We start from the raw sequence: 26,680 nt of genomic DNA, 5'->3' as shown, positions 1-26,680 counted from the left end.
GATCTTCCTTTCTACGCTATTTCTCGAAAAAAAACTGTCACTGCCGCATTCAGATAGTACTTACATAACAGGTATTCATGTGCAATGATCTCACCAGTCATCTAGTGCCCTGTGCAGACATCAGGTGAATATACCTGATAAGAGGATTATCTGCAGGACACTTCCTGCTAAAACAAAAAACCGTGCATACAGGAAGATCACAGCAATATCCGTGAGTTACATTAAATAACGTAACGTGGTGACTTGTTGCATAGTCATATTATTTTAGAAGGAATATTAAGATTTTCCACAAGTGAGGCCGAGTTCATGTCTTGTTTTGTTGGACCAACAATCCAAAAACCTAAAGATATTCAGTTTACTATCATATAGAGGGAAGAAACTGTGAAAATATTCACAAAAATTCATACAAAAACACACCTACATCAAATGTTCACTTGTCACGAAAAGACGGGAAAAACAGGCCTGGGCATCATATTTGGTAAGACATCCTAATTATTTCACGTCATTAGGCTTTACTTTATCACAAGGACAAAGTTTTTGCTTCAATACCCATTACATAATGACATTAGATATTTAATCCCGTAGTGAGCAGAATATGCAAGGGAAGAAGTGCCAGGTTAATAACGTGCCAAGGGCGAATTTTGCAGAGACGCTTAAGCACCAATCTCGAACGCATGAATTTCCAAATAAGTGTGTAGCAATGGCACTGAGTGACAGAGCAGACCTCAGATTCATCTGATTTCACCAGGCCTTCTCGCCGTCATTTCCCTTTAGCTGTTAGTCAAATTGGCTTGGATTATTCGGCCATTGCACAGCAACAACACCCCCCTCCCCAATCCATCCACACACACAAATCCTAAATCTATACATCAACACACTATCGTATTGCTCTGAGACACTCAAGACTTCATAATTAGAACTGGGTGTGTCCCCAACCCATAATCATTCGACCTCCTGGAGGGGCCAAAGTCAGGTTACAGAAAGACCTGCTGAGCTCCGAGGCAACGGCATTCCTCGTCTGGTCTTATTGCTCCCCAAGACCCATCTAATGTGAGGCAATTACAGCCAATGAATGGACATTTTTTAGACCACAGAATGTAAAAGAAGCTATACAGGGACTAGTTTTGGAGCAGAAAAAACATTCCAGTCTCAAATAGTACCAGTTTTTTTCAGCCTTGTTAAGGGCCATGCATAGCCCTGCGGGTGTTTTCAGTTACTGATTAGAGTCCTGCTCAGGTGAGAGTGGATAGATCTAAGCTGGAAACTATGCAAGGTCATCAGACTCCCCGGGCTGATAATCCTTCAAGTCAAAATGATCAGGAACGCGGTGAGATGCGTTCACTTCCACTAATAAACTGACCCTGTCCCCTATTCCCTCAAACAAACAACCTCATTTCATGTGGAAAAATCAAAAGGCTCCTGAGTTTTAGAGCAGACCTGATGGACCTCTGATTAAAAAATATCAATCACTTAATGACATTAATTTGTTTGATAAGGAGCTGTGTGATTTATAACTCTGTGGACTGCTGCTGTTGGCCTGCTGACCATGCTAGCTATGCCAGTTTAAGCTTAAAACACTGCCCAGGGCATTTCATGCCCTGCCTGCTTTATGCCTTGGCACACAGTAAACAGAACCTTTTCACAGGTGGAGTTAATAATAATGACAGCTGCATTCCATTTAGGTAAGTCAGTGGCCAGGGCTGTGGTACTGTGCATGCTACCTCTCTGACATGGCTCCCTGGGACACTTAATGTAATGCAGCCATCCCATTGGTAACGTTTACTATTTACACCTGTGCTTTTCGCCACATGAGAATGATGAAGGAGAATGATGACAGTCCAAATAAAATCAAAATGTCGATCATTTCCTTTAGAGGAGACTTGTAAAAGCACACCCATAGTGTACCTCCACTGGTGTTTTTGCCTAATTAGAACACTTCAGAATCTTTGCTTTCTGCTTGACTGACTTCTCTTCTATTTTTACCTTTATCACTCTGATTGGCTTATTGGATGACCTTATGCGAATACAATCATGCACTCCACCCAACTTGAACATGCAGTGCTCACAAGAATAGAAAACACCTGCACGGGTTGATTAAACACACACAAAAAAAACCTTTGTGTTGATCCTTCCCCCAGTTACAGATGCAGAAAATCTTTAACCAATGAGGGTCTTAGTTGTATACATCCTTGTGGTCACTTTAATGGATGACCAGTAGAATTACATCTCCTGCTCTCGAAAGCAAAAAGCTGCACAAACGCAAACCCTATATAGCCACTGACATCAGAGGAGAAGGATTCCTGAGAGCAGAAGTTATTCATGCATGTGGCTCTTGCGGTTACATGTTCATGAGGCAGTGACATCATGTCTGCTAAGGGAAAAGACACCACAGAAAACAAATAAATACGAAAAGGCGTGAGAAACTGGGTCATTGTCCACTGTCTAATATGGCGTGATCAAAGCGAACAGAAATACCTCTAATCTCTCCTTTTATACTTACTAGGATGCTTTCACAAGCATGAAAACAACTGGCCAGATACACGACACGCTGCCCTGCAGCAGCGGTGGCAGGACAACAGGGAAACATTTGCTCGGTGTTGCACCAGAGATTTGAATTGCAAAAGAACCCTGCAGGCAGACGCAGACACTGTGTGAGGGCGAACTGTTAACATTCACTTCCCCCACTGACCCCAACGTGTCTGCTGCCCAAGTCAGTGACAGAGCAGAGACAATTAAATCTCATACCGTTAAATGATAATGATCATGATTATTTTGGTCAATATTGAAATCAAAATAATTTCAAAATTATATATAAAAAATGTATTTTTTTTTTTACAGTAAATTTCCTTCAGCTTTAAATATAAATATCTTGTTTTCATAATTGTTGTAATATAATGTTGTAACTGAATGTGAGCAGAAAGTGGAAATGATCCATAATTAGGAAGACAAAAACAATGATGCATTGTGGATAATACGTTTCCTTACATGAAGAATCGTTCCTTCTTATATTACCGTTATTCAAAATCCAGCAATTCACTGGCCTTGAAGACCTCAGATCAAATCTCACTCAGTGTCTTTCACACTTTCTTAGACACAGCTGCACTACAGAAAAAGTTTCAGTATTGCCACCTGATCTTCTCTGCATTTTTTAAATCTGGATGAACTAGCTGTGGGAAATATGGACTTTATTTTCATCGACCCAGTTTAGTTTCTTGTTAAACAGTGTAAAACACAGAAAGAAACTAGGGCAAACCAACATTATCATTGACTCTGGGTCTCAATTTTTCTGGAGAAAACAAGGAAATTTATTCAGCTTAAATTAAGTTAAAAACAAGTCATTCCAAGTTTTAGGCAGACTGTCCTCATCTTCTGACCTCCTCAAGACAGAAAAAACAGACATCACCAAATGTTATCTAAAAGATACGCAAAATAAGAACTCGATCAGCGCTAAAAATAGATTCTCAATTACTCAGGATAACCAGATGTTATTACTGAATGAACATGCATTGCAATTGTGTCACCCATCATACAAAAATTGCAGAATTGGGCCCCATAAAAACAAAGGTAAAATTTCAGTTAGTAGGCTCTTTTTCAGCCTAACATCTAAGCATCAAGAATTTTATTTCCTCTCTCCTGCTTCTCACTTCTCACTCTGGTCTTCACATCAAGTCTATGGGGGAATTTTTCTGTAAAATGAACCTTGAATAAATTTGATTTAGAGGACAGCTTAGGGTTTAGGTTAGAAAAAGTGGTTAGAAAAACAGAACTGCAGTTTTAAATTTCACATTGCAAAGATCTCAGCTTTCAGCATGGTCCTCGATGGCTTTTTCATGCCCACAAACTGTTCAAACTAGCGCTTTTACGGTTTTAAAATCAAACAGGTTAAAAGCAACAGCCTTGTCATGGAGAGCAACAAAAAAAAATCTTCACAATCTTCAACATTTATATAGTTTTGTCATTCTTCGAGCCATTATGAAGAACGTAATCAATGCAACACGCCCAACAAATTTTCCCGAACAGGCCGGTAAGCACTTTTCCTCTGAGAAGTTTGCTTTATGCTGCAGAAAGCTATGAAATGAATATAATGTAACAATGAAAAAGAAAATTATTATTTTATCTGGTAATACTGAAGTTCTTTGTTGAATTGTAGCACTATTACCAGCATTATGGCTTGTAATTTTGCAGTCATCCCACCTTCATCTCAGTATATTTAACAACAGAACACCATGTCACAGCTGTATTTAAAGAACAGACGAGTCTAATGTGCTGATAATTTCAAAGTGCCACCTACACTTCAGGCTCCCATTGTATCCACGCCTCTGCAGAGACAAAACACTCAGTGTTAACTTTTAATTGTCCCGCTTTTGAAACATATACCGTAACCTAATAGTACTGATCATCACGCTCAGAATCCAAGTGATTTCTAATCTCCATTGTGTTTCCCGGCACTTAGTCTGCTACCGTGGTTAATTTTGGGGAGCTGATCACAATGGGTTCCTTTTGCTGCAGGCAGTGCAGGTTTCCTACCACAGAGCAGGGGAGGAGGGGGGCAAGATGTTGGTGGTAAAGGGGGTTGGTGGGGGTTGAGGCTGTAAAATAAATCACATTGAGATTAAACTTCACCAGAAAACAATGTAACACATTCTGGACTTTGTAACTTGGGAGAAAAAAAATGTGTGTGCTACTCCAGTGTGGAGCTGCTGCCACTGATTGGTATGAGTAGTGAGGGAACATTACTCTTACTGTGATTTTGAGTGTGCTTGAAATTGCTTTAGGTCTGCAAGTAATGACTGATTTCATTATCAGTTAATCTGCAGGATCTTTAATTGATTCAGTCATTAATCATAAATCTATGAAATGTCAAAAAATAGTGGAAAAAAAATGGCCACTGCAACTTCTCAGGGAACAAATCAAATCAATCAAATATCTTGTTTTGTCCGATCAAAGGTCCAAAATCAAACACAATACTAAACAAAGAAAAGCCACAAATCATCTTAATTTGAGAGGCTGGAACTAGATCATGTTTGATAATTCCTCACTATTTTAGCAAAAAAATAATAAAATCATTGTTTTAATTATAAATTATGTAAACTTGTGTAATTTCAACTAGGTAACTGACACTGCTTTACACTTATTTAATTTATTAGGCCGTTTTATTTCAAGAGTCCCATTATAATTGAGTCACAAACCAGGTGTTGAAGCTATTCCAGCTCTGCATGGACACACAAAGAAAAAAGAGACATCAAGCCTCCACTTCCAGTCATGTCAGACGGCTGTAAATGCCTCTTTTATTAGTCAATATCACAGCCACATTACTGCATCCGTGACCTGCTCAAGTCTCAGTGACAACCCCTCACCCACACCTTTTCATCAGGGGCTATAAAACCTGAGAAGGCCCTCCAGCGGACCTGTTGGCGCAGTGTATTATATAGGTAAAGACCACAATTACACACACATACACACACCCACCCCATGGTCTGCCTGCCTTTCTTTATTTCTCTCTCCAACGCACACACAGAGGATGAAGGGTTGCTCGACAGTCCAAATAGTGAAACAGGAACAGCGAATGATCGGTGTAGTGATGTTTTTGCATTTCAGTGAAGCAGTTTGGTTTGTTTTTTGCTTTTGTGTTTTGATTAACTTTCTAAAGGTGGCTTTATTTTTGTTGTTCTGCCATTGTGGCTACTGCCGCTCACGCTAACTGAACAAATGGTTATTGTTGCTGGCAAAAAGAACAGTGCATTGTTTTCTGCACTGATGCAAGTGTAAAATCCCAACTGATGAGTGTAGAGTGTCACTGATGATCGAGAAGGAATCAAAATTGTTTTTTAAACGTACCTTAAGGAGTTTCTTACATAAGGATACACAGTTCTGACAGTGGTTTCACACTATTCAACAGGTGGTGGTGGCATATGTGCTAGCAAAGATAAAAGAAGCCTGCTAGCTAGTGAACATGCAGCATAGGTTTCAAAATGTTGGCTTTACAAGTGCTCATTAAAGAAGAGAATTCAACATTTTTGTTAACCCTTGAAGACACAACATAAGGTAACAATACATGTCACATAACTTTTGTAGGTAACAACAGCACAGCAATAGTTTATTGTCTCTCTGCAATGTGTTGTTGCGCCAACAGTTTCCTGTATTTCCAGTCCATATATTTTATAATAGTGGAATAGTGGTAGGATATATTTATAAACGCTGCCTATACAAATAGGTGACACACTCTGCACACATACCCACATGACATACGACACTGCCATATGCCAGGGAGGATCCTATACGGTCATACAATAGTGTAGGTGTGGTCCTGTCAGATAACCAGAATAGGCAGGCAGACAGACACATAACCATACACACTTTCCAGCCTGACCTCAGGGGATCTCGTACGAGCCAGCGATAACCTCTGTCAGCCGTTTGTCTCCTTTTCATCCATCTGCTCTACAGGACCTGATAAGGGCCTCTCTGTTCTGCTGACAAAAGAAGGAGTATCTGACAATAACTCACAGGTACAGCCCAGTGAGTGGTCAAACTCAGGTAAAAAAAAAAAGCCCCCCAGCTCTTCCTGCACAAAACACACAAAAGAGTTCTGAAGTAATAGCTGAAGAGAAGAAAATAAACAAAAGGCAGGGAAATGGAGGTGGAAAGGCTGTTGGAGTGGGATTGAAAGTGAGGGAGACACTTTTTCTTGTGCTCCACCAACCATGTGTTTCCTGTCTTGGCTATCTTTCCAAGGAGGACCCCTGCAATGTCAGGAATGTCAGACATGAGAGGAGGGAAAGCGTGCACCCAGATTGAACCTGCTCTGAGCAGGTGCTGGTAAAAGTGAAGAGCAACATCCTTGGAATAAGTCACTGGAAAAGGAGGAAGTTTTTCTCGGCTAATACCTGACAGCAAAAAATTAAACCAACTTTCAACAATGATTATTTGCATGGCACGGAGCAACATTAACATTCATTGGAGTTGTGTTTCTGGTCACCTCAGGAAAATAAGTCCAATAGTCACTTTCCTGTTATCTCTATTTTGCTTTTTAATACTCCTGAAGGAAAAGTGCGACTCTCTGCTAAATGCTCCACTTTTCACTGTGAAGTCTCTAACTCTGTTTGTTGTTTGTAGCTGGCCAGGTAGCTTACATCGAGCGTGAAGAGCGTTTTCGCTGAAAACAACGCTGATGAGGGTGGGGAGGTGGAACGAAAACCAGTAAAGCAGACCGAAAGACCAAAACAATGGGCTGAATAACACCAAAACACTCTGTGGAGTCGGGTGACAACTGTCTATAGGTTTGTCACTTTGAGCAGCCCCTTTAACACTTTAACTTAGTCATTTGATCCACTGTTAATATAAAGAAAAAACTGACTATAGCAGTTTTAATTCAAAGCCATGGTTGTCATTACTTATGTACTCTATACAAAAGCCATAACATGTTAAACCTTCACAGCTCTTATGTCTGTGACAGCAACTGGAACAATCTACACAAATACATACCCTTGATTGGCTCAAGTTCTACAATAATGAAAAATGATAATTATTTTCACCCTCATTATCAGGGTTATTGCTTCCATGCACAACAAGCCTGCCATTTATAATAACTTCACGTATTCCATCTTATTACTTATTAATCCAGTGGGGAATTTTTAACTTTAATATGGCATCTTAAGCAGTCTTTTCTCTTCTTTGTCTGTTCTATTTTTCCAGACCATCAAATCATTCACCCTGATCTTATCTGTGTTTAAAAAGACCTTCCTAGTTATTACTGCAATGACGTCATAGGACTTAAGTATAGCTGAACACCTGTATGCTACAGTCATGCACTCGAAAATGTGTAGCCATCATCTTATCAGTCCATCCAAGGCCTTTTTATTTTCCAAAACAGAGCACGATGTCATGATGACTTTCACAAACATCACCTCATGTTAACTTGCCTCCATACTGACTACTGTAAATTATTATGTTATAGCATCACCACAGTGTACCAATGTTTTAAACCAAACAGATATTTCTGCATGACACAATGTGACACTGAGTTTATCGTCTTGGATAGTGTGACTTTATTACACCTCAAACTCTTGATAATAACAGGTCTGTTGGACTTCGGTCAGCCAACTAGCTCTCAGTCTTATTATATTATTCTTTTGGGGCTAATATGTATCAGTGGCCTCACTTGTTACTCCTCTTAATTCAATTTTCCAATTTTAAACACTGTTTATCAAAAGTTGCTGGTACTTGATCACAACAGCTGATCTGCAAATCATGCTAAATCATGTGTTCGTGGCTTACACATAATATCATTAGCCAGAGTCAATCATTTCATAGCTGAAAAACGCACCTGAATTCCCCTTCTCTGTGAATGAGTCATTCAAAGATTGGCTATTTCCTTAAAGCCTTCATTTTCCTGAAACCAACAATGCCAGTGAAAGCCTCACATCATGCAGGTACAATGGAAGAAGTAGAATTACAACAAGATAACACCTCCATTACGGGACAATGTAAACTGTGTGGGTATGGGTAAGAAGAACAGAAACCACCGAGCTGATAACTGATTTATAACTCCAACACCTTCCTGCTAGATACTTCTGCATTCTCTCTCTCTGACACCTTCACTAGTCCAAAATGACACAATTTAATTACAGGAGTGTCAGATAATTCAATAAGGGTGTAGCTCCATTTTGGCAGCTTAATTTCTAACATTTCATTAAATGTTTCTGAAATGAGGTGCATGCAATTCTACCATCTGAATTCCTTTCTCCAACATTTTCACAAGCCAAAGTTTAACTACTGGTATGTAATTATTTTTGCCTGGCACCTTCTTGAGGTCTCTTGCACTGTGCAATCAGTCTGAACAGACCTGAACCTTTAACCTAAGCCACAAAGTCAAACCACCTTTTAGAGGTGGGATGTGTAAAAGGTCACAGAAAGAATGTAAACATCCGAGTCAAAACCACACAATGAAACACACCAGGAGTAATTTTCCACTGTTTAAGAAGAAAAAGAAACCAGCCCTCACCAAGTCAAATGACAACAAAACACAAACCCATAACTAGTGCTATTCTGAGTCTGTGAACACTATATGTTTGAGATGCATTTATTCAGAGCTGTTCATCAATTATGTGCACATATTTCTTGTCAGCTTAGAGGGAATGGGGAAAGATGGGGAGAGAGAGAGAGAGAGAGAGAGAGAGAGAGAGAGAGAGAGAGAGACAGCAAAAGACAGGGAAGAAGATCATGTTTCAACACCCAGTGTAAGTTTACAGGTATGGTCCATAGCTTTGTGACCCTTCTCTTATTTTGTAGCCTTGTCTTTATATCTGCCTCTGGCTTCCTTTCTTCTTTAATCTTCCTGCAAACACATACACACACACACACACACAGCGGCTAGTCGCAGTATCGTACAAACATCTGTCTGCATTGACAAATGACAAAGAAAAGCTGCAAATCCTTACATTTAGGAAGCAAGTAGTCAACATTTCAGTCTGCTAAAATGACTGAAATAGTTGATCAATTATCGAAACAGCTGGCAACTTTATTTTCCTCATCAACAAATCAATTAATCATTCCAGCTCTAGTGATAATTTATCGTACGCTGTCACAGAGTTAGTACGTTATCTAAAAACTCCAAGTATTCATCAGTGCGTGACTATCCAAGCAGTGCAACATTACATGAGTTTCAGATCAACAGGTGTTTGTGGTGGATGCATGTTTTTGGGTTCTCTTGCCTCTGCTCGCCTCAGCAGAGTTCCTGTGTGTGTTGCTGTTTGTCTTGCCTTTGTATGCACGCGCATGCATTACACCTACGTGTAAGTCTGCACTAACATCTCTGCAAGTGCCTTTTTACAGCATCCAGGTCAGACTCCGTGGGTCCAGCAGAGTCGAGCCGGGTCAGTGGCCTGAACAGGGCATCCAGCAGCAATGCACAGAGAGGCCAGTGTGCTCCTCCTGCTCCCACCATCTGACCAACGCACTGCACGAGTGCTTCAGTTTCAGCTACAGCACAAAACACCAGTGTCCGGTTTCCCCTAAAGCAGCCCTGCCACAGTCATGGAGCCTTTTGTTCCCACTTTAAATAAAACATATAGTCCAGTCATTGGGCAGAAATGCTTGTGCATAATTCAGGGTCGGATATCAATTTGGGGTTAACAAAGGACAATGCTATGTTGTTCACACAATGCTGTCAAACAACAGACATTGCATAAGTTATGTACAGAGAGAGGACGGTAATGGTAATTAAATGTTGTGATGACAGTAGTTTGGACTGCTGTTTGTCTCTAGTCCACACTTTCCATTACTGTGTTGAACCTAACCAACAATGACATAATCAATTCATCTGTGAGTTGTTTTCCCAGATCCCATGTGACGAATACATATAAAAACAACCGCAAAATTTACAATATAATCAACAAAATCAGATAATTATTGTCTAACATTCAGTAGCAATCCAACAGGTGATGGGCTACGCTCAAAAATACAATTACTGTGACCGCTGACGAGGACTACTTGTTATCAAATGTTTCCTCCTAATAGAACTGAACTGAGAACAGTTGTAGCAGTTGTATTAAAGTACATCGTTTCTTTTACTTCCAACAGACATGCATTACGATCCTAAAAAACTACACACATGAAAAGAGGTTCAAATTTTTTCAAATATTCATTTAGTTTCATATTAACATTATGGCAAAAAAACACAACAAAACAGTAATCACCATGATGACAGGTCATCGAAACTGAACAGCGATACTAAATCTGCACCTGCTGCTAATAATGTAGTACCACTGACGTACCTGTTGATACCCGCTTACTTCACGGTCCCCAACTCGAGTCCTTGCTTCTCTCGAACGTGTTTCCCCTTCTCGAAAGAATAAGAGCTGTAAAATACTTAAAACGACAGGCAAAATTCACTCTCTATCACTGGCTGGCGTGCCTCGTATCCTCCGGTAATGAGCTTTCCTTTTCCTTTGCTCGCAGTTAGCTTACCTTATTCCCTGGAGAGAGAAGGGGATGAAAGGTAATAGAAGGACCGTGTGAACCAATCAGATGCAGCGGAAGGCAGGCACTTCGCTAATACACGACATCCTATTGGTGAGTTCGTGTTAATGGCGGAGCAGCGAAAACGGGAATTTCGCTGTATTGTTGGTGTTCTTCGGTTCATTGACATGAGGCTGAAATTGAACAGTGACATTTTTACTGCTACACTGAACGCACTTACAAAGACTTGTAGTCTAAGGAGAACAAAATAAAATATACATACTATATGTACATGTCCCTGCATACATACAGGAACATCTAATCAAAACCCCTCATAAATATAAATAAAACAATAAAACAAATGATGTAACAACAATGAAACTAAACAAAAGACAATGTGGGCATGAAAACACGTAGAAGCCTAAATAAGAGTTAATGTTCTCAGGGCAGCACAATGTGGATTGAAAGGAGCTAATCATTGCTAAGAGGCTCTGCAATGCAAAGCTATATAAACTACTTTGAATACTTTTGTTTCATGCACAGAAAGATTAACTAGGCAACATCCATTTCTTATCGAAACAGGCAAACAACTGAGACTACTTTGTTGTTGTTGTTTGGATGATTCATTGAAGAGGAACAAAATATGAACATTTTATTTGCCAACATCATCCATCTTTTTTTTTTTTTTTTTAAATCCAGTTGGCTCGATTTATTACCAGTTAATTATTCAAAAAGGAAGAGATGATTTTAGGAACATATATTACATGTACAATTCACATGCGTGTTTGTTTTGGTTTTTGCAAATTACTCATTGTTGCAGAAAAAAAATCAAAAACCTTCCTTTACAATCCAAGAAATGTTCAAAATTTCACAGACTAAGAGACAAATCTATTTTAAAGAACTGTTGTTTAACTGTTCACATTGTTATTACGTGATACTATTGCAGTCATAACAATCAACAAATACAATCATAGTGACAACTAATAATGTGACAGTAATTGCAGCTCACAACCACCTGGTGGCAATTTAAGAACTGAAGCACAGGTTGGACTTAAAGGCCAAGTATTTACATGGTACTTCATACTTCTGGTACGTAAATTAAAATCAACCACAACACAAAGTCAGTCAATCAGTTTTAGGGAGATAAAAATTGAGTTTTTGACCTCTGGTATTGGTATGGAGCAAATAAAGGTGCAAATGCATGCATGCTAGACCTCAAGGGTACAAACTGTGCTTTGGTAACACTGAATGTAAACATAACTTTTGTTTACCTAGGAACATTTTGTTGTCATACTTAAAGAGTCAGGGACTTATTACTTGTTTAGCTCCTTGAGTTGTACTTCATCATTATTATTAATTTTATCCCAAACATCAACAGTGTCACTTTGGCAAAATGTATTTAACAGGTCTTTTTTAAATTTACACATTAAGACATGAGATGCGTGGCTGTCTCAGTCACTCTTTTGCTTCCTATAAAATCACACAATCTTGAGCTGCTGAAATAAAATGAGTAACACCCCATTAAACATATCCATATATATTTTATTCTTGATACGGCAAAATACAAATATTCAGGACAGACTCTCATTAGTCACAAGTAATACTCACTTCACAAGAATGCTTTTAAATTACATAAACTAAGTTTGAAGATCAAACTCGATGAGTACCTTTAATCATATTGCATCCATCATATATAGTATCTCTATCATCAGTTCTCTTAAAACTAATCCAATTTAGACTATTGTACATAGTGTATGCTGCTGGTCTCACTTCAGAGACGACTTTTAGAAAAAAGGGTGTTATACAACATACTGTATAAACTGCTACAACTGTTTTAACCTGTAGAGAAATACCTCTGTTTCAAAAGACAAGTTGGACCAATTGTTCAAAAGGGACAAATAGTAAATACATCTCTCTCATGAGGACTAAAACAGACATGGTTTTACATAACAGACTGTACACACCAGCCATCCATCCATCCATTCAATGAGATCAACAATATACATTTCATGAAAAGTACACGCCTCCATATCAAATACAGAGAAGACAAAATATTCGCACTTGGATCTAGACACATTAATGATTATGTGGCAATCATGAAACTGAGAGACAGTGAAGCAGAAGACAAAGAGTACAAGCACGGTAAGAAAAGGACCGAGAGATCAATATGATATACAGTTAAGAGACTGAAATGCCTTTTGTAACAGATTGGAAGAAGGAGAGAACACAAGAGCCCAAAGAGAAAAACAAAATGTGCATAAAGTATCTCAAATGTATTTACAGCATTTTTAAATTTCAATAAAAATGTCAACCTGTAGTAGAAATTCACCCTTAAAGAAATGTTATATTTACAATTTATACATTTGTATTTAAATAGAAACATGCAAGTGTTAACATCTTCCTACCGAATGTCCAAAAAAAAAAAACCCTCATCTTACCCTGGATTTTTTCAAGATAGAATTAATATTACTACTTACAATGAAATCTCATCATGAATAACCCCAATACATTTACATCTTCCTATTTCATAAAATGGTACTCCTTAAAATAGCATAATAGAAAAAAAAAAAAAAACATTAAGCAAAGGGGCAGAAAAATAAATAAGTGTGAGTAGCAAACTGTTAAAAATTACTCTAATGCTAAATTTTGTACACTTAACTACAAGATAGTGTGGGGGAACACAAGGCGCGGACCTGTACTTACAAAGTGTACCAGTGTATGAAGACATTGACTGGGCTGGCAAAACCCGCAGAGGAATTCCTATGAGAAAAGTGGCCTCCAGCTTTAAGTACAAAATGGCTCAAGCCATCTGTGGTTTGGTTAGAAAAACAGATCTATTTACACATATATACTAAACCAGTACACAAACTGCAAAAGCTAAAGGCATCGGACACTTGAGTTCAACAGGTTTCTCACTGAGGCGGAAAAAAAACGAGTGGGGGAGAGAACCAATCCTAAGAATTAAAAGCCTAAAAATTATTTTTTTCCCCCCCACAGAAACAGATCCTTTATTTGTAAAAATCCTGCATAGATTAAAATAATACCTCCTCTGACTTTCTCTTTTTCAAGTGCAAGAGGAAATAACAGTACCCCCTCCTACAGTAAAGGCCAGGGAGCCAGTGAAGGAAACAAAATACAAAACACAACAAAAAAACAGTTCAAAGCTGGGCCAAATAGTAATTCTTCAGAATTGTTTTATCTTGAGATGGGAAAAAAACTCAGAAAATACACTTAACTTATGTTTGAAAAGTACCAGAAAGTTACAGACACAAGTCTTAAAACTTCCTGTCACTTTCCTCTTAGTCGAACTTGTCTGCCATTAACCAAAACAAAACCAACCAATAATAGTGTCCATGAATACTATCTGGCCCAGGCTTTAATATTTCCAGCATGTTTTTGTAGAAAGTGGGTGAAAAACAAAAAAAAGTCCTTCATGTCACTGACCACTACAAAACACCCAAATATCAACAGAAACATTGGGTGTCAGTGTCTTCATTCAAAACTACCAGCATTCATACTCCCTCTGATGAAAACCAGTAATTCAAAACAACCAACCACAAATGTTCACATCTGGACAGCAGACACATGCTGTCACACTGCCTGCTGTACCACGTTAACAACAACTACCTGATGCATTTCTTATCCAGCGGCTTGTAATACAAATATTATTAAGATTTGGAAATTTAAACAGGAAAAATTACATGTACAAATACTTTGCATCTTATAACTCTGGTTCAACCCTGTTTTACAAGTAAGCATTTGAAGTTATACTTCTGCTCTTGGCCAGAAGATGGGGAAAAAAAAAACAACAACAACAGCTTGGTATATAAATAAAATCTATATTGGACGTTATATATAATCATAGATGTAAATCTCAACTATAAATGCAACACTGCTGATGACTCTCTAAAAAAGGAACATCTTTCCTTTCACGTTAATTTGCTCTTGTTGTGCCAAATTAGTGGTCACTCAGGCCCGTTTTTTTATAAACTGCAACATTAATAACTGCATTGTATACGTGGAAATTATTTCAATACTTAAAACACTCCCTGCTGTTCCTTAGAAAAATACACGCTGGGCAAAAAAAGGGCATCAAAAAAAAGAAAGAATAACACTGTCCGGAAGTGACTCGTCCCCGAGGAAATTTCTCAGTGAACAATGTAGCTACGAGTGTAAAAACATTTCATAATAAGACGCTTGTATTCTGGAGTTTCAAAGACACCAAATCTCAGAAAGAACATTGACATGATCGATTTTATTAAGGGCAGGAGTCTTGCAGCCCCCGCGAGCGCCCCCTAGAGGCCATGCTGCTCCTTGCATCAAACCAGACAGTGGTTTGAACAATCAATCATTTTCTAGCAGGGTTATAAATTCATGACTGTCGAAAATAAAAGAAATTCACTGTTAAAAACTAACAGAATGATAAAATAAAATAACATTTATAAATATGCATGTGTCAGAGGTATTAATCTGCTGTACACAGTAGCCCTTCCGACAGTCCTCAAATCTTGTGGGCATGCCTCAATATTAATCTTTACTGCCAAGAGACTTTGAAGGAAAGATAAATTAAGATGAAGAAAGGTACTTTAATATGTGACCAACATCCTCTTTGCTCTGAGATGCCAAATGCTTTTTGATAGGACTTCACAAAAAAAAAAAAAAAAAAAAAAGTTGCCACTTTCCATCCATTGATAAGTGTTTAAATGAGTTGAAGCAAAGCAAAAGAGGACAAATGAAAAAAAAGGAACATATTCAGATATGACAGGTGGCTGTTTGTTTTCCTGTAGCTCACATACAAGGCACAAAAATGATAAAGAGAAACCTTCATTTTAAAGCACCTTTGGTGTTTCTGGGAGGTACTTTGGTGAAACAAAGTCAAATAAAAAGTTAAAAGCCAAAGTAGCCTAAAAACCAAACCCTATTTTTAAGCATACTCTTTTTGTATGAATGCGGATATATGAAGTGTGGCGGTAAGCTCTTTTTGTTCCTGTGCTGCAGTTTTGATGCTTCTCCCTGTCTGGTGCTGTCTGCGATGTGAGATGCTCGAAATTGCTCAGTGTTTTTGGCAAGCTGGTGTAGGAAATGGACACAGTGTTGAAGATATGTCTGAGAAGTTCATCGTGTGTGGGTGTGTGTACATGGAGGGCCAGAGGTGGGCTCTGTGTGTGTGTGTGTGTGTGTGCACACAGTGTCTAGTTGTATATGTTTCTGTCTGTGAGGGCATGGTTGTGTGTCTTTGAGCACATGTTGTTAAACACAAGAGGCTGAGGTTTTTTGTTTGTGTTTGTGTGGGAGCAGCGTGCAGGCAATGAGTCCCCGTTAGGGAATAAGCTTAGCATCAAGGCGCAGCCAGTGGAGGCCCTGCCGTGTGTATCGCACCAGCTCTGTCATGCTGCTGGTGTTGAAGATCAGGGGACCCATCACCTTGTCCAACTCCAAGAAGAAGTCTGGGGAAACGCAGAGTTAATTTAAAAGCCTGCGACTCGGAGCAAGTTCATTATTCATTTGTGCTTTCTCAAAAATGAGTTTGCAGAACCACAATTACTTTCATCATCGTCAAAACTGTTCGCTAAAATGTCAAACATCTGATTAGTATATAAATAGTTGGAACATTGTGAAAAACAATTCCCCAGAGCCTGTTAATGTCTTAAAACTGCTTATGAACACAATTTCACAAATTGTCACACCTGAGACACTGAAAAGTGACAACTGAGTACAAAAAGTACAGCCTATTAGCAAAGGGCAAACCGTGCAACATGTGAGCGCCGGTTCAACAACAAAGACTAAAAAAAAACAGGTGTAATAACTTGCTTTGGCTATGTCTACCTAAGTAACCATGGCAAAACAAAAAGCAACATCTAGATTTTGAAGTCATTTACCTTTCTGCTCCTTGGATAGCTGTTCAGCCTGGTCCCAGACCTCGGTGGCATACAGGAAGTTAGAGGTGACCTGGACGTAACTGGCAGCCATCTGGTGGATACGCTGAGGGATGGTCACAGACGAGCTGGTGCTGCTGCTGCTGCTTGCTGATGAGTAGCCACCAGCTGTGCCTGGTGACAGTTTGGGGGAGACTGGAGAGGGCATACCCGCTGCCTTGCTGCATTAGGAAACACAAACAAGTAGATGTGTCAATGATGAGAGTGCAGGTATTTGCTTTATAAAACGTTTAGTAAATGGTTAAGAAACAAATGTAACAACATAAAACAATTTGTAATGGGGAAAATAAAAATGGACTTGACCCACTTTGTCAACTATTAATGAACAATAACTTTAACTTTGAACCTTGTAACTGCATAGACACTAGTATTTACAAGCAAAAAAACTGTATTCCCAATAGTTTTGACTTTCTGTGAAAATCTAAATCTTAAACCCTTAAAACCCTTCAAACCAATTTCTCTTTTAAAATTAAACAACAGCCAATATGACTTACTTTCCCATTCCAGGAGAGGGAGCCTGGGTGTTGCTCAGAGAATTCTGTCAAACATAATAAGGGAGAGAACATTATGCAAACAGACAGGAAGCAGGTTACTCATTCACAGAGGAAAAACTATGTACATGGAATTCATATTGTGTTCTGTTGGCTGTGGAGGTTCGCCAAGGAAAACTTGATTTCAACTTCTAGGAAACAAAAAGTACCTTTAAGTGTTCTGTGAGTGTTTTGGAGTATTTTAGTGCACTGTCTTTCCTCAGCTTGAATAGCCGCAGGTAGAGGAGAGACTGGCATCGTAGGCTGTAAGGACAAACAGGTTAATATTGATCTGAAACCAGAGATGTGTGTCAATGATCAACTCTTCTTAATCCAATAGCCTTCTAAGGACACCGCTTGAACATGAAATGGAAATCCATCACCAGATGTCACTCGGCATACTTACCAAAGCACAGCTAGCCTCTTGTCTGCTGAAGTAGCATCTGGGGCCATGTAGCTTTTTAACTTCATAGTGTATCTAAGAATACCCAGAGAACAAATGTTTAGATTTTAAGAGAACCAGCAACTGAAGTCATTAAAACAGTTCATTTAGGCATTTGGATATGTTATGCTAGTAAAGGCTAACATTAGGGATCTGCTGCTCATTTTTTTTTTTTATTTACCATTTTCACTTCACTTGTAGTCTTTAGGTCCAACTATTGCTGCCTCAAGTTAACATTTTCACAACTTCGATGTGTAAAATTGGTGGAGTTTCCTTTTATTTTGGAATTCTGTGACAGTGATGATTCTGTCTAGGTTTGTCCTTACTTGATAAGCTCCACCGTTTCAGCATACATGGGGAAGGGGGACTTGGCCTCTTGGGCGCTCTTCTCCAGAGCATTACCACATTCAATGAAAGACACCACAGCGTCCAGGTAGTAAACTGCCTTCTCAAAGCGGTCCAACTGTAAGAGAGACATAGCAAAAACAAAAATCACTGTGTGCAGTGCATACCGAGTTAGTGAGCATATTGTATTTCTTTCTCAAACTGTCACAGCAGTAGAGGACTGTTCACATGACGTATAACTTGACAAGGTTTCAACACAACCATAACTGACATGGTTTCACTGAGTGAGGATGAGATAAACTCTCTTTTGCACTTGCTTAATTCTCAGACTTCAGACTTAATTTCAAAGTTACCTGTTTTCTTGTTTTGTATTTAAATTCAAAAATGCAGCAACAAAATAATGCTTCAGTTATTTTGAGTGGAAAGTAACATGTAGCACTGTGAGGTGTGTCATAAGCCCCAGGTAGGTAACTGATACCAGATCTGCAGTTAAAGATAACCACCTGCTCATGTTTCAGTGACCCGGAAAGCAAAAGCATCTATGTTTTTATTTTTTGGATATCATGCTCAGAAACTTGGATCACTTAGAAAACTGGGATTTGGAAACTTTAAGGTAAATTTCCCAGTCAATAACAACACATACAAAACATACAACACTATTGAAAACAAAAGTATTTCAATATCTACTATGAACCCCATGCAAAATCATATCAGGATGTTGTTTTACTCTCCTCTCACTTATTTGCATGCAGCAACCGACACTCACATCTCTCAATTTCATATGTAAATAATCATTAGGCGCTTGCTCTTACCAGTGCATCTGCATTGTGTTTAAGTTTCTTGGCCTCTTGTAAGTAGTGATCTGCTGAATGGACCCTGAAATAAAGTTAAAAACAGGTCAAACAACTTTGATTACCTCTCTGAACCAACTAGATCAAAAAACAACAACAAACATTTATTGTAAGCACAGAGCCTGAAAAGTTCAAATATAACATTAACCTAAATCCTTTTGTTATTCTATTAAATCAAACTACAACAAAAGACAAAAAGCAAGATTTTGTTGTTTCTTTACCTCTGCATGAAAATGACAGACTCCCAACAGAGAGCCTTTAAAAATGGAAATTTATGTCATCTCTCCTGCATGCAAGCCCATCTATTCTACACAACCTCCTACAGCTTTATGCATCAAAGGCAACCCTAGATCCCCACAGCAGTTTGTTCTGCATATCCTGCTGAGGGGTTATCCACAGTGGAAAGAGCTCCTCTTACCTGTCCTCAAACACCAGCTTGGATCTCTGAGACTTGGAGCCGTCCGTGGAGAGCGGGGGAACAGCCAGCTGGTTATCACAACCCTTTGAGGATTTCTCCTGCAGAGACAGCAAGCAAGAGGGAACAAAGTTTCAGGAAAAAAGGGGCTGGTGTTTGAAGTGAAGCATAAAATGGAGAAAAGGGTGAGACTGAGGGATTCTGGAGGTAGAAATGGTTTGTGCTCTGCAGAAAATAGGCATATACAAGATACAGACCCAAATAAAGACTTAACTCATTCGTAAAGTCAATCATATTTAAAAAAAATTATACATCTCCCACAAGCATTACACAAAAATATTGAAACCCATAAGGTTATGTTCTTGACCACTCCCCTTCTTCGAATGCTTGCTTTGTTATTAAGTTCCTTGGGGGGGAATACTGCACAGTTGACAGACATAACGAAGGATTTTAGTCACACTTCTCAGAATCCAAAATGCCTGCCAGGTATTCAAACAGATAGCAAATACCTGGAGGTAAGGGCATTCCCACTCACCTTGCCATCGCGTGTGCTGCGTCCCTTGTCCTCTCCTTTTCTGTGTTTGGAGGTGGAATTGCCCTTGGTGCTGTGGCTTCCCTCCTTCCCACTTCCTGTCCCACTGGACAAAGAGGTGGAGGACTGGCTTACCGTCCTCTTCCGACTCGGATGCTCTGCCTTGGGGGTCCGCTGAGGACCCGACATGGAAGGAGAAGGGACTGGCTCCTCTTTCTTTTCCAAAGACCTCTTAGACCTGGTGGAATATGAATAATTACTGCAATACACATATTTCTTTATGCTTTAAATTGATCAGTTTTGTAACAGTAATGTACTCAATCAGTCACAAAATGTTAACTCTCAAAAGATTAAGCATCACAGATATTTCAACAATGAGAACATAGCAGATCTGTCATTAGTATAGAGGTTAACAAGTGCAAGCTTAACAGGCTACAATGTAATGAAAAAGCCAAGGCACTGAGATTTCACATTTTGATTTCATGATGCTCATTAGAGTTTATAGGTTTTATATTGTGAATTCTAACATGAGAGAAAACAGCATCTGGCAAGCTCCACTATGACTGTAACAAAAGGAAATACTACAGTCACAAATGTGCCAAGTGTTCCCAGTGTACAGAGGGTTTACTGTAAATGACAATCACGAGGAAAAGGAAGAATACACACTCTTTGCTGCTGTTTTTATGGTGAGATAGGGACTTCTCCTCTAGTTTGCATCGCTTGCTCTCTGGCTTGGTGCCCTCTTCGTCATTCTAAAGACAAAAAAAAAAAATCACAGAAAATTAAAAACAAAGACACAATAAAAGGATTTATCAGGGTGTGTATATCAGAGTTGAAAATTAGCACTTGCCACCAGCCAAATGCGGGTGACTTTGTCACATTAATTTGCTAAACCTAACCATCCATGGTGGAAGGTAAATAAAAGTAGCATAACAAAGATTTATGACAGAACACAATGCAGACTGAATCACGACTCTGCTCATTTCATTCAAATACTTTGGTTGGATGGTCCCACTAATGTCACAAGCAAAGGGAACCGCCTCCCTCTTGTGTCTCGGTGGGGGGCAAAGATTACAACTGACACAATGAAGGAGAACTGACATCCTGATCAGTAAAACTGCCTATTGCTTGAATATTGTAGATTTTGTTGTATTATTTTTCACAAGTAGTTACACAATAACAAGGAATAACAATTGAAAATAAAAACTGAGTGGCTTGTATATTTTGGGATTGTTAATTTCCAACCCTGGTGTACATGCCTCTGCAGGAGGTGATTTGAAGACAAAGAAGTTTACAAACATCTGCCAGGGCTTAATGGTTCGCCTAATGACTGTTAAAACCTAAGATATCACTTAAGATTGTAAGTCTTTTTTCCCCCACAAAAAATGCATAACCACCTAGTAGCAGACACTCCAGATGTGGATCTCCAACAAAACTGAATCAATTGTTCTTTGGCTCAGATACATTTTTCTTTTATTAATGGAAATCTGTATTGGGGTTATTTTGAGAGATGTGGCATCCTGGAAGGCTAAAAAAAAAAAAAAAAACTGGAACAATGATGACTTCCCTGATGACAGTAAAAGAACAAAAAAGCTCCAATTACATTGTCATTCAATGTGCAAAATCATACTGAAAGTATCATACCTTGTGTTTCCTCTTGGCCTTGGAAGAGCTCTTCTCAGAGCTCTGCTTGCTGAAGTCTTTGCTCTCCCTGTCTAGAGAGTCGTCCCTCTCCACTTTTATCTCTACAGGCTCCTTGTAGGGCCGCCCCGGGATCCTCGAAAGCAAGCTGAGATCTGTAGGAAATGAGAAGGAAAGAGAAGGGGCTGGGTAAAGTTTTATTTGGTCCAAAGTAAAGAAAAGCTTTAGGAGTGTGCACTCCAGCTAAACAAGCCCACAGAACACTGAGAATCTGCATAACACTTCTTTGCCTCGCGAGCAGTTTCGACTAACCTATCTTCACGAGTAAAACCTGCTGCTGAGGAGGTCTTGTAGGGTAACGTTCCTCGGGGTCACTGAGTGGAGACAACAGCTCTTTCTCTTCCATTGGCGAGAACACACAGACTGGGGTCCTGATACTCTCTGTGTACTTGGGTGTTTGCGATGAGGACAGGATGCTGTCATTCCCCTCAGAGTCTGACGATGAAGAATCTGAAACAAACTCACGAGACTTCGTCGGTGCCTTGGCCTTGCGTTTATCTGCAGTGGTGGCAACAGGAGCTGCAGTGGACCTCGGGGAGGATTTAGACTCTTTTTTAATGTTTGGTTTGCGGGAACCCTTAGTAGCAGCTTTGGGCCGATGAGGAGGTAACTCTGGAGCTGGCTCACTCTCCACTCTCAGACCTCCCTTGGGCTCCTCCACCACTAGGGGCTTCTCAGACTTTTTAGGCTGTTTTTTACCCACACTCCTTCGCGGGTTTGTGCCCCCCTCACTCTGAGCAGGGGACTTTTGCCGGCCACGGCCACCCTCTGCACCTTTTTGTGCTGCCCGTAGGTCCCTGCTTGGGGCTGGTGCCGTTGAGTCTTTTGAACCCCCTCCCTGGCTAGTATAGCCACGTCCTGAGCCGTTATCTCTGCCTTCTTTCTTGCACTTTGTTGGAACATTATTGTCCACTGGAGAGGCTGGTGAGAACTGTTTGGCCTTCTTGAACCAGTTGTCTAGCTGCCACTTGTTGGCCATGGGTTGCTCAGGCTGAAGGGGCCAGAAGAAAAAACAATTAGTGCCTTGTAGTAATACCACCCATAATAAGGGCAGATGGAGCTACGTAAGACTGGTAGATAAAGTACCAAATCATCACTTAGTAAAACTCTGTACAAGGTTACTGCAAAGTCATTACTTCAGGAGAAGCTGGCCGTGGGTGCTCATTGGCTTCACTGTCCGTCGTGCTGCTTTCACTCTCGCTGTCTGAGCCCGAGCTGCTCTCTGAACCGCTGTGGCTGCTCGAGTCGTCCCTCGATTGCTCTGCGCCTTCACTATTATTGCTGTTGTAGTAGAGGAGAGTCAAACAGGATTGTATTGTGTACAGAAATCTGTACACTTTCAGCCTGTCATGTTTTACATACTGAAGCATGCATAGAAACAACAGACTGACAATCAGCAGCAACACTTTTACACCTGAGGATTATTAACTACGATATGTAGCTCATATTTTTTGTATGGACCGTTGTGTATGCATGTGTAATTTGCACATGCTTCAGCTGTCAGCAGCTAGTTTTCCAGGACTGGGAATCTGCCTCACACTACTGTCTTAGTCCATTTATTTAAGCTGTCAACTTGTGCAGGCTGTTAATTTTCCATACTTGTGGAGAAGCCCTGTGATGTGCATTTCTGAACCAACATTCCCAAACTCCTTCAAAACACAGTTGTCTTTCCTTAACATTTGCCCAGCTTCTTCATTTTAATACACCAAACATAGGCTTATTAAAGTGGAAACAAACAAGTATCAAACCACTGTGGCTTCACTGATAAACAAAAACTCAGTATTCACTTTTTTGTTCTTCCAAATTTACCTTGCTGATGTGTTCCTTGAGGCATTCTTGGCAGAGTCCTGTTCTCCATCACTGTCCTCACTGCTGCTTAGCTTCAGGTCATCTTCCAGCTTACTGCAATATGGGAATGAAACTAAATTAAATTTCTGAATTTTGTTACAGCTGTGTAATGTCTTCCTCTGCTTAGCTGATGCCATCTAGGCATGTCTGCAACTGCTCCCTGTTGTCTGAATCAATGCTGGTAAACTACAAACACTGGCTTATGGTGAAAAAGGGCAAACAGGAAAGGATGAAGCACTTACGTTGGCTGGTCATCACAAGCTTTGGGCTGGTGGCTGCTGGAGCTCTTGGAAGAACTGCCTCGCTCTAATGAGGAATAAGTATATATAAACACACATATCAGTAATATCAATGCATCATTAGTTTAGTGCTCAGATTTGAAATGTGTGCAATACTCACTGTGTCCACTTGAAAAAGGGTGAGAGTCCTAAGTTAAAAAGAGACATTTTGAATGAATTTCATGAACTCATTTGTCTTCTCATTATTTATCATAAATCTAAATATTAAATCACTGAATAAGTGAATGAATCAATTAATAACATTTGAACAGCACACACACAGGGAATGGTGCAATGCTGACCTTAGTAGGGAATGGAAACTTGGAGGGCTCAGTTTTGCAGGGGGTGTGGATGGCTGTCAAAGGAGGAGGCCACGACTGAGTCATTTCCTGAAAGAAGGGGAAAAAAAGACATAAGGTGGGAGTAATGGGAAATGCCCTTTTAGCGACTTTAGCCAGTAGGCTTTTCTTTGAATACTCAAGATGAACTGTCGGCCTATTTATGTACATACCTTTAGAATCTCATCAACGCAGTGGGCATCACCGGATCCCTAAAGACAGAAATGTCAAATTCAGCACATGTTCATAAACAACATGCAGCAGGTCAGCATCCATTTTTAGTAGCATGAGTCATTCTATAGGCATTTCATGAGACCTATGGGTTCAGTCAGACCAAATGTAATCTGCTGTAAGGTCATTTTTTCCAGTTATTACATCACTATGAATAGATGCTCCAAACACACATGCTGCTCAGCTGTTCTAAGTCATTATGTCCCTCATGCAACTTTAACAGCTCCAGATTCCATTTCTTAATTGACACAGACACACAGTATGCTCTTTATGTGAGTTGTGTACATAAGTTGCAGGGTTCAGAATAAATTACAAATAGACAGCCTATAGATAAGCCTTACCTCTACAGGCTGTGAGGGGATCTTAAGTTTGGACAGTGAGGCCTTGCTGTTGGACTTCATCTCTCCCATGGTGCTGCTGTGTGACTGTCCACTGTAGCTTTCTGCTTGGGAGCTCTTGAGTTCTGCAGTTTCCTGGCCGTCCATAGGCCGCACATACGCTGTGGGCTTCTGCAGCATGGAGCCGGGTTTGGACATGAGAGATGGGGGAAAGGTCTGACTTGAGTGCTGTCCACTGGGGAAGGAGGTGTGAACCCGCGAGGGTGAGTCCCAGTTGGCCTCTCTTTCTCGTGGGGACTTGGAGCGGTAGCGCTCCTTGCTGTGATGCTGCTCTGCAGACAAGGAACTCCGCAAATGGCTGTTGCTGCCAGAGGAACTCAGAGAGCCCTTGGCTGGACTCGACGTGTGTGACTTTGAGTGTTCTGACCCCCCACTGTGTTTACTTGACTTCTTTTCACCTCCGTGTCTTTGGCTACTGCTGCTGCTGCCACTACTACCCCCGTTGCCCCTCTGACTGCTGAGTCCTGAGCGTTTCTGGGACTGGGATGAAGATCCACCTGCTGCAGGGCCAACAGGAGTCCACTTACTGCTCTGGTTGCTGCCACCACTACTGACACCACGCTGGTCCCCACCAAACAAAGGTGGGCCCGATTTCTCCTCAGAGGAAGACGAACTGTTAGAAGGTTTACCACCAAGCTTTGGAAGTGTATCACCAATTGGATCTTTCATCTCGTCGTAATTGCCCAGCATGCTCTGAATACGGCTGGACAGTTTATCTTCCTTACTGGACTGAAGAGAGAAGTAGAGAATAGGGATGATGATGAAAAAAGACAGTCACAGAGAAAGAAGAGACAGAGAAGAGAATAAATGAGAAAAATGAGCAGAGGGAAAGCAGAGGGGAAAAGAGGGGGGAGGGAAACAGTAATTATGGGCACATGTTCAACACTTAATTGCTTTCAATCAAAACACACTGAGGAGAGTAAAGGCATCATTCCCAAAGACAAACCTAAAATCACAAAATATATGCAAAATGAGCTAATTAAAACGCAGATCCAGATTCATCTGACAAAAGAAATGAATGAAATCCGAATCCCATGTGTCACCAGTTTTACAGTTAAAATAACTGACAGAACATTGAGAAAACAATATGATTCAACATAGAGAGAAGAGTAGCCAGCCAATCACACACTCAGCCTGTTCAAACTGGTGGCCAAATACATCCACACCCATCTGAGAACACAGATAAGAGTACACCCATGGTTACAACACAGAGGTTAATCAGTTACTTTGAGGTCACGGATTCCAGCAGACTTTCTTGCAATCAGCCCGTGACAAAAGTCTGAACAGAATATCCAGTGTCACATGTAGCTTCAGACCTCTATTTTGTTCGACAGATTCACACGAAAGGTGAAGAAATGGAAGCTGCTGTCTGTAGCAGGAAATGTGTCAAGCTTGGTCATAACAGGCACTCCTCCTGTTTGCAGGGCCAAGTTCACACATGTGTAGCTGGTAAAGTGTAGCATCAGCTAATTTTCTTGTGTATGGTTGGTTTCACTTTGTGGCATGAGTATAAACGATTATTTTCGAGTGGATCAGAAACATCCTCCACTTTTTCCAAACAAAGTGTTTAAAAGGATGATTATTATGGCTTATCAAACAAACTGATACAGACCTATGTTGGCTGATGATGCAAAAAAGGGGGAATAAAAAGAGGGAATAAAAAGAAAAGGAATTAAGAAACGGCTAACTATTGACAGCTTGTTCACTGTTTACAGATACTGACTGCAACACTGAGTGTTGGATAGAGATGTTATGATATGCAATTCCAATGCCTGGCTGCTGCATATCAGCTGATACAGATACAATTATCATTATTACAATAACTATTATAACTATCAGCTGCATATTTCTAATCCTGTATAGATGTAATGTGATCGCT

General features: G+C 40.0%; 2 protein-coding genes across 9 annotated transcripts in view; both read right to left on the bottom strand.

Annotated features, from left to right (window-relative positions):
• The window catches only part of shroom1 (shroom family member 1), a 32,391-nt gene extending 21,395 nt beyond the window's left edge, over window positions 1-10,996 (bottom strand). For 2 of the 4 annotated variants that reach the window (XM_046411149.1, XM_046411147.1), the window contains exon 1: window positions 10,773-10,995. The gene's annotated coding sequence lies outside the window, so the exon portion shown is untranslated. Of the gene's footprint in view, window positions 1-9,789; window positions 10,052-10,772 lie in introns of all 4 variants that reach the window. The other 2 variants (XM_046411148.1, XM_046411151.1) reach the window with 2 other exon arrangements.
• Window positions 10,997-12,477: 1,481 nt separating this feature from the next.
• Window positions 12,478-26,680, bottom strand: part of aff4 (AF4/FMR2 family, member 4) — a 29,646-nt gene continuing 15,443 nt past the window's right edge. For all 5 annotated transcript variants that reach the window (XM_046411153.1, XM_046411156.1, XM_046411155.1 and 2 more), the window contains 19 exons: window positions 24,745-25,530; window positions 24,346-24,384; window positions 24,137-24,223; window positions 23,956-23,983; window positions 23,799-23,862; window positions 23,518-23,610; window positions 22,845-22,989; window positions 21,961-22,699; window positions 21,652-21,803; window positions 20,674-20,759; window positions 20,011-20,245; window positions 19,479-19,576; window positions 19,022-19,085; window positions 18,191-18,327; window positions 17,829-17,900; window positions 17,593-17,686; window positions 17,387-17,430; window positions 16,836-17,053; window positions 12,478-16,403 (listed from right to left, as the gene is read on the bottom strand). In XM_046411153.1, the coding sequence (XP_046267109.1) occupies window positions 16,276-16,403; window positions 16,836-17,053; window positions 17,387-17,430; window positions 17,593-17,686; window positions 17,829-17,900; window positions 18,191-18,327; window positions 19,022-19,085; window positions 19,479-19,576; window positions 20,011-20,245; window positions 20,674-20,759; window positions 21,652-21,803; window positions 21,961-22,699; window positions 22,845-22,989; window positions 23,518-23,610; window positions 23,799-23,862; window positions 23,956-23,983; window positions 24,137-24,223; window positions 24,346-24,384; window positions 24,745-25,530 (3,309 nt within the window). In that variant the 3' untranslated portion in view covers window positions 12,478-16,275. The remainder of the gene's footprint in view (window positions 16,404-16,835; window positions 17,054-17,386; window positions 17,431-17,592; window positions 17,687-17,828; window positions 17,901-18,190; window positions 18,328-19,021; window positions 19,086-19,478; window positions 19,577-20,010; window positions 20,246-20,673; window positions 20,760-21,651; window positions 21,804-21,960; window positions 22,700-22,844; window positions 22,990-23,517; window positions 23,611-23,798; window positions 23,863-23,955; window positions 23,984-24,136; window positions 24,224-24,345; window positions 24,385-24,744; window positions 25,531-26,680) is intronic.

This window comes from Scatophagus argus, chromosome 14, assembly GCF_020382885.2.
Source record: "Scatophagus argus isolate fScaArg1 chromosome 14, fScaArg1.pri, whole genome shotgun sequence".
Taxonomy (NCBI): Eukaryota; Metazoa; Chordata; class Actinopteri; family Scatophagidae; genus Scatophagus; species Scatophagus argus.
The sequence above is the reverse complement of the archived record's forward strand: the minus strand, read 5'-3'. Positions and strand labels throughout refer to the sequence as shown.